Genomic DNA, 7,825 nt, shown 5'->3' on the forward strand with positions numbered 1-7,825 from the left:
CCTAGGGGTACGTGTACCCCTGGCTGACAACTGCTGCCCTATTTATTTTAGTTTGTGATAAGTGTCCCTAGAAGCCTTTCACTTTAAAGGAGCTAATCTACTGTCATGCTGATAAGGGCCAGTTAGTTCTAGGCTTTTGATCTAAGACTTAGTATTCTTCAAAGTCTGATGAATATACATACTAATGAGTTAGTAGCAACAGTCATATTGAAAATGGTTATTTTATATAATCAGTATTAAGAAATAGCACTTCAACCAGGAAAAATGCAACCAAAACTTAAAGAAAACACAACACACAGCTCTCGTTTAAAAAAAAATTTACAACCAAACAAGGAACACTATACATTAAGTTACAGTATATATATATATGTACACAAATGTATATACACAAACATACAAGTACATTCCTCTCTTTAGACTTTGTACAAGATAAAAGTTTCCTCATAATCACACCATCAGGCTTGTGTCTCAATAGCACAAAAAAGAACAGATGACCAGTTGACTCTGTTGGCTTCCATCTGAGAGGCTTCTAGCTTTGTACAGAAAACAGACTCACATCTCTCAAGTGTCTTTTCTGTATTTTAGCAGAGTTTTTGCGAGCATGCACACACACAAAGCCCTTATGAAACTGACCAATTGCTGCCATTAGCAACTGATACACAAAGGAAAGATCAGTAAAGAATTAGATTGTTTTAAACAAATGTGGAAGCTCAAACATTAGTAGGCATGGAAAGTAAAGGTTTGAACAGGCCAACCTTAAAGAAATGGAGGTAACATTAGAACCACTGCTACTGTAAACTCATAACCAACTGCTTTCAATGTAAACTCAGACCCAAATTTCTATGGATCTTACTGCAACAGTCTCAAAAAAGCACTGGGCTTGATTGGTCTCTCACTCAACCAGTCTGACTGCATTGAAATCAATGCATTTTATTTCTGATTTACACAAGTATACATGAGAGGAGAAAGGTCTCTCCCAACTGTAACCTTCCACTGAAAACTAGTCCATTATCAATCTGAGTACAATGACTGGGCCTATATGCCCAGTTCACTTCAGTTTTTTGTGAAACATGACACAAATTACATAAACATAACTTTGTATGAGGAAGGACTGTGGCATCTCAAAGGATGACACTAGCAAAAAACCTGAGTCTATATTTAAAGGATAGAAAAATTTGAATTTTGAGAAGCTGAAGTTTTTTGCCAACTATGAGTTTCAACAAAAAAAGAACCAGTTCAAAATGAAAAACAAATGATTTTTCATGTTTCTATGAACAAACCAGAGAAATAGGTTTGTAAAATTTTTATTTCTGTTTGTAATTTATTCTACTACATGACTGCCCTTTAATATCTCATGTCCTTTTAATGACAACATTTTTATTCTAGTCTTTTCAGAGTAGTGTGCAACTCCAGGTAGATTATAAAAAGGCACTCAGGCTGCTATTGAAAATGAATGGAAGAAGTATTTCCTTTAACAGCCTGCATCACCCCAGACAGAAGTTTATATCCTTGTTTACTGTAGATCAGATAATTAGTGACTCAAATTAGGGAGAACAGTAACTATTAAATGAGTATCCTGCTCCCTGGAGAAACAAGAATAGTGAGAATTTAGAATTGTTGTGAACCTAGGTTTTTTACTGTAAAAAATCTGTAACCTAACACTGGTAACATATAATTCTAGTTTGCTCTTTTGACTCAAAATTTCAGATTAATAATACTGAAGTATGGAAGAGAGTGTTTTAATTTGGAATATATTGGTTGAAATAAAAAAAAACAAGCAGTAAAAGGTAACTGATACTAAACAGCAGCTGAGGGGGAGGAGGTATCAATTTTTAATGTACTGTTGACTAAATTTGAAAAAAAATAATTCTATATGCTGTGGACTCCAGTGCAGTGAATGAAGCAGGACTGAACATTAATTCATTCTAGATGTGCCACAATTTTAACAGAAATATAAACTGAAAAGCAAGATCTCATTGGATTTACTTATACAGAAATGTATGAGGCATACCACAAAAAGAAATGAGTTTAAACATAATATAGGATACTCCACAGAACTAGAGATTCTCAGTGTACCCACAATGTGCTCTTACCTAAGAAGAGCACAGACCCTGTTTGAAATTTTAGATTAAACTAAACCATGAATATTAAAACAAACTGTGTTAGTAGTATATGTTAAAAACTCACAGAAGTAAAAATATTTGGAGGTATGATTAAGCAGAATACTTACCTAATTGATCTGCAAGTAAAGTAATTTGGAGATCCTAAGTGTAATGGAAGCCTTCAAGGAGTTTTAGCTTAACTTTACAAAAGTAAGGACAGTCAAAAATTATTTCAAATGTCTAATAGTTATTGATTTTTGCACATTCTTTGCATATGTTAAGGGTATCATTTTTTTATCCTTACATCTACAAACACTTACAATTCTTTTTTTTCACATCTGTAGTTAAAATTGACAAGTTGTTTTTTTGGGGATAAATACGTAAATGGAAAAAGTTCTTGGGTCAAGTTCTTGAAAGGCATACGAGTTATAATGATTTATTAAAAATTATTGAGTTATCCATCACTTGAAATAGGGATTAATAGTGGAAATGCTGGTAAAGCTTTACCTATAGTGGTTGAGAATGATAGAATAAAACTCAGTAGCTGAAGCAAACCAATTAGAGTTAACTTGGAAGTTATAATGGACCTTTTTAAAAGTTCACTCAGTGCTTAAACATGATTTGTACATACTTTCTGAAAGTATGAGGCATTTGTTAAGAATGCTGCTTGTCATGCTGACTATGACTATTTTTACTGCTTAATAGGGGCCTAGCTAATGCTGGAATATGATGTAGAAAAAAAATTTCTCTATAATCTTAATTGAATTCGCTCCTTAAATATACCTGTAATCTATTAGAAACTATACAGAACCTTTTTAAGTCCTAAAAGGACTTTTAACTGGTTTCTGGTTAAAATTTGAGACACTCATTTATTCTCTGAATACTGAAAACAGCATACTTATGCATATTGCTTTTATTTCTATTGCTTGTATCAATTCCTCAGGTAGCTAAAGGTCTGGGAGGCTCTTTTGTAGCATGGTACCACTAATACCATCCCTGTAAACATCAATGTGTTAACCTGTATAATGCTTATCTGAATGTATGGTAAAAGTGCAACAAAGTAAAAGAGAAATAAGCTGAAGTAATCATTCACCAAGAGACAGGACTGTTGCTTTTGGTTATTATGACCAGCTGGCAGCTGCCCTTTCAGAGTAAAGACTGCAGGCTGAGAAAATAAACCCCATTGTAAATGCCAGAAGGCTAAAAGTAAGTGGCAAAACATAAAGACTCCTTCACCACTTCAATCCATACACATCTGTTTATTATACATCTTTGCTTTCATGTGGCAACAGCACTTTCCCTTTTTTTCTTTATCTTTACTTCACTAAAACTCCTAGAGTTCTAGTCCACCTTTTTCATATGTCTGCTACCCCTTAGCACTCTAAAGTTTAGCATCTTGGTTTTCAAAGACGTTAGTTTTCCCATAAAACTATTGTCATTGTAGATGCAATTAATATTTCAGGGCAGATTCTGTGTCTTTGGAGCACCAAGACAAGAAAGGGTTTCAAAGAGACTAGCAAGAGCAGCATTTAGACCCACATTATAGAACTCATGGATTTAATTTTGGAAGACCTGCTGAAACACTGACCAGTCTGGATAATATAAGAATTACCCAAATTTGGTAGGAAGAGGGAGGTCGTGCTCCACATGGGAACTGCATGACCTGGAATTGGCAGTGAACCGTATCAGCTGTAAATCAAAGCAGCTGCCTGTCAGAACTAGTGCATGGTGCCTACGCTGAATGTCACAATGCCATTTGGAAGAATGGCATTATTTTGAGAATATCCGCCTTCTTTTCCAAGAAACGTAGAGTCCTCTGAGTTGCAAATCCTTAAAGCATTCACAGATTTAAATAGTGGAGGAGCTGTGGCAGTCTCTGATTTTATCTCCCTCTACAGACAATGCTTGTTCTCTGGGTTCTTGTTTAACTTGGCCCACACATATGGTACCTTCTGGATTTTCGTCAACTTTGAAAACAAAAAAACAAAGGTTAAAATTCTAGTGTGTTAAACGTGTGTTAAAAAGAAGAGAACAAAAGAAACGTTTAGATTCTATGATCTGTAGACATTTAGAAGCAAGATATAATGGTTGCAGTTCAGGAAATCATGGTAATTCAGTAATTTGAGGTAAAAGTTATGTCATCTGTCATGTTAAAAGATGAAACAAGCAGAAATCAATTCATTTCAATAATCAGCTCACAAATACAAAGCTAGAATAGCTTTATCCAGATAAAAGAACAAATAATATGATTAGTTTTTCCTGAAGCGATCCTTTCTTTTGTTAAAAGAATAGTCCATTCTCCAATTAATCCTATCTGAAAAATTTACTAGACTGCAATCAGCCCTGATGTACATAACTGCTTTGACAGCAAAATATTGGAATTGCACTAAATTAAAAAGAGACTGAATGTGGTCCATCCATTTCAGTACATCAGGTTGTCATCTTCACATAGTACTTTGGGGAAACAGGGTGTTACCAAACAGTTTTTTGCAGACTGCTAACACTTAGCTGTTTTATAAGTCCTGTTTTAAAGCAGCTTATACCTCGCCCCGAAACAAAAAAGATAACCATACCTACTTAGTTTGGAATCAGTTAGTTAAAATACTATCATACTTAATGACCATTCACTAAAGGAAGGAGTGGGGGGAAGGATTATACAGGACAATTACAATTGGTTTGCCCAGATATGTATATGGGTGCTTGCACACAGGGGAATGATACCTCAGAATGCATAATGTTAGGATCAGAAAGTTTGCTTATAAAATGTGTCCTCTTGTAAATGAGCTCAGATTGGGTTTGTTCCTTAATAGTCTTTTCCCTTGGATCTAGCCCTAATTTGTCTCCCAACTTCCTACTCTCCAGAGCAGAAGGAGGACTTGGCCCCCTGAGCAGAAGAAACATTTGTTTTGGATAGAGACAACTCTCTCAGACAAAGCAGGAGTAACACTGATATGCTCTGAAAGGGTTTCCTCATAGTTTACAAGTGTCTAACAGGATGGGGATTGTACACAGAAACCTTGCAAACAGAAGTAACAGAACTGTAGCATAAAAATGAATATCCCTCAAGAGTGGTGGAATGGCCTTTAGGAAAACATAAAAGGACTGTTTTGATTTGTTAAAACAGTTTATAGTTTAAATACAGTTTGCACAATTTTACTATCTTATTCAATAAGTGGCTTTTCACACTTGGAAAGGTGTAGGAAGTGATTTGGAATTGCAGAATAAGCAAATTATTCACTGAATATTGCTGCTAAACTGCTCAGTACATATGGTTAAAGACATTCACAGACAAAGAGAAAACTAGGAGTAACTTCCAACTATCATTTCTCAGGCTGTCTGCAGACCCAGAAAGACATGACTGCATTGATTTGTTTGTGGTACACAATCAGAGAGTTTTCTTCACAACTGAAAGACCCAGAAACTTTTTAAATGTAAGTCTGGATTCTTAAAACACAGTTGTCAGTAGAACATGCATTCCGTATCCAATCCTACAGCTGGGGTTTTTCTGACTACACGGGATCCTGAGGATTTTTTAGGGGCTTTCTGTTTTAGGAAAGTATAAGAGTCTGGCTTGATTATGTGATTTTCTTTTTAAAATAATGTTTGACAGCCCCACAAGTAACAATTAAAAAACCTCCAACTTCCAGCATCTCTGGAAGTATTTCAGCACAGTAAAATACAGGAAGCACAAACTGAACCTTTCCAAAGAACAGAACAGGTCTTACACAAAGTAGTAGAGTGAAGGGGAGGGAAAGCCAAAAGAACCTGAAGTTACAGAGTTTGAAATGCATCTATGTTGGTTGATTTCCTTTTAATTGCTAGTTTAGAAAATAAATAAAAATATTATTTACAGCAAATCATAGTACTCAGGGTAAGAAAAATGAGAAATGTTCAATTAAAGGGTTATGAAAAACTGAATAAAGATTTAAAGTTTTAGAAAGTTAAGTTTTTAACAACACCGCTTTTGAACTTTCAACTTAAATAAATATAACTAGTTGCAGTAAAGCCTAAGTAAGATCAGCCAATTCAGTTACTTGAAGCAATAGCTTGGTAGTCACAAACTTCCTGTAGCATCCCAGAACACACTTGGTTACAGAAATTATATTTTCAGTTTATATTTTTTTAATATCATTAATCAGACAAACTTACTAAGAGCTGAGTGGTTGTCCACTATCCGTATTGGAATTGTTTGTACATCTCCCAAAAGAATCTGATGGACACATCCTTCCAAGTTTCCTGTGTCCTCTACACCTCTGACAGTTACCAGTTGGCCCATAGCAACCAAATTTTGATCTGGTACAGGCAGATTTCCAAGACTGGAAGCACTAATGTTGCCCTGCATTAAATTGGCACCTGTTTGAAGGTTATGCCCTTGGCTGAGTACTAGAGAATGGTTAGTTATTGCACTCCCTATGGAATCCAGAAGGCTGGTGGGGCTGGGAAGAGAGTGGCTATTTACAGCTATGAGGGCTGTTGCTCCATCTGTAGAGGCATATGTTGGCTGCAGCTGTAATCCCTAAAAAAAGAAGACAGAAATAATTTAGTATTGACCAGGACTGATTTGACTGAAATCATGATTTAAAATCACTGGTCAGGAAGCCTTGATTTAATCATTGTTTTCTACAAAAAGTTTGAATTCTTGTTTGATATCCTTAATTTAACTTCTTGAAACTTTGCACTTTTAGAGAAAGGTAAGGGCTTGACTGTGTATGCAAACTTGCAGAGAGACAAGAGGGCTGTAATTAGGTCTGTTATCTCTCATATCCATATACTGCTGTTAACAAGGATGTTATCTCTGGGGAGACAAATCCACAGTTTCAGAACTGAAACTAAGCATCACAGAAATGCTTAATGGGATCTTCTAAATCAGTGGTCTCCAACCTTTTTAAGTGGGAGATATTTTTTTTTTTTTTAATTAAAAACCAACCCAAGATCTACAGAGGTGAGGCAGGGACTGGGGCAGTGGCAGGCCCTGCACAGCCAGGATGGAGTGCCAGACAGAGCTGCGAGCAGCTCGCTCGGGAGGCATGGGGCACGCAGTCTGGGAGGGCATGGGGGGGTGTGCCCCCAGACTGGCATGCAGGGTGGGGTGGTGCTGGGCTGTACCTGGCAGGGGTGTTGGGCCAGGCTGTGACTGGGCTGGGTGGTGGCAGCACTGGGAGTAAGGCTATGGGGGGGAGGGAAAAGAGGGGGGCTGCAGCCACCTGAAAATTTGCTGGCAGGAGGCATCAGTGGCACTGGGAGGGACGGCTACAGTGAATTTTCAGGTGGTTGCAGCCAAACCCACTCCCTCTCTCCCCGTAGACCCACTCCCAGGGGTCCCACTTCCCTGTGTGCAGGGAAGAGGCAGCTGCCATTGCAGGCTGGGCTTTACACCCCAAGCTCCGCTGCAGCTGCCCTGGGAGTGGCTCGATGCCACACGTGTCCCACCGCTTGGCTAAGCTTCGTCTGCTGCCTGCCCAGTGGCGGGATGCATGTGACGTTGGGCCAGTCCTGGGCGAGCTGCAGTGGGGCTTAGGGCACAAAGCCCAACCCTCAATGGCAGCCACCTCTGGTGCACATAGATTGGGGGGCCCTCTGCCAGGGTGTGCACAATGGCGGGAGCCCTCCTGTGCCTCTGGACGAGCTGCCCGGGTTCAATCCTCCCATCACCTGTCTGGCTGGGGCCCCACCCACCTTACCTCTGCCGCACTTTGTCCCTCACTGTGGGGGCCTCAATCTGC

At 38.3% G+C, this 7,825-nt stretch overlaps 1 protein-coding gene across 3 annotated transcripts in view; it reads right to left on the reverse strand.

Annotated features, from left to right (window-relative positions):
- Positions 1-1,288: 1,288 nt before the first annotated feature.
- The window catches only part of CARF (calcium responsive transcription factor), a 98,009-nt gene continuing 91,472 nt past the window's right edge, over positions 1,289-7,825 (reverse strand). For all 3 annotated transcript variants that reach the window (XM_019523493.1, XM_019523495.1, XM_019523494.1), the window contains 2 exons: positions 6,252-6,618; positions 1,289-4,069 (listed from right to left, as the gene is read on the reverse strand). In XM_019523493.1, coding sequence (XP_019379038.1) covers positions 3,951-4,069; positions 6,252-6,618 — 486 coding nt within the window. In that variant the 3' untranslated portion in view covers positions 1,289-3,950. The remainder of the gene's footprint in view (positions 4,070-6,251; positions 6,619-7,825) is intronic.

The sequence above is a fragment of the Gavialis gangeticus genome, unplaced genomic scaffold (genome assembly GCF_001723915.1).
Source record: "Gavialis gangeticus isolate Ggan-Ray unplaced genomic scaffold, GavGan_comp1, whole genome shotgun sequence".
NCBI lineage: Eukaryota > Metazoa > Chordata > Crocodylia > Gavialidae > Gavialis > Gavialis gangeticus.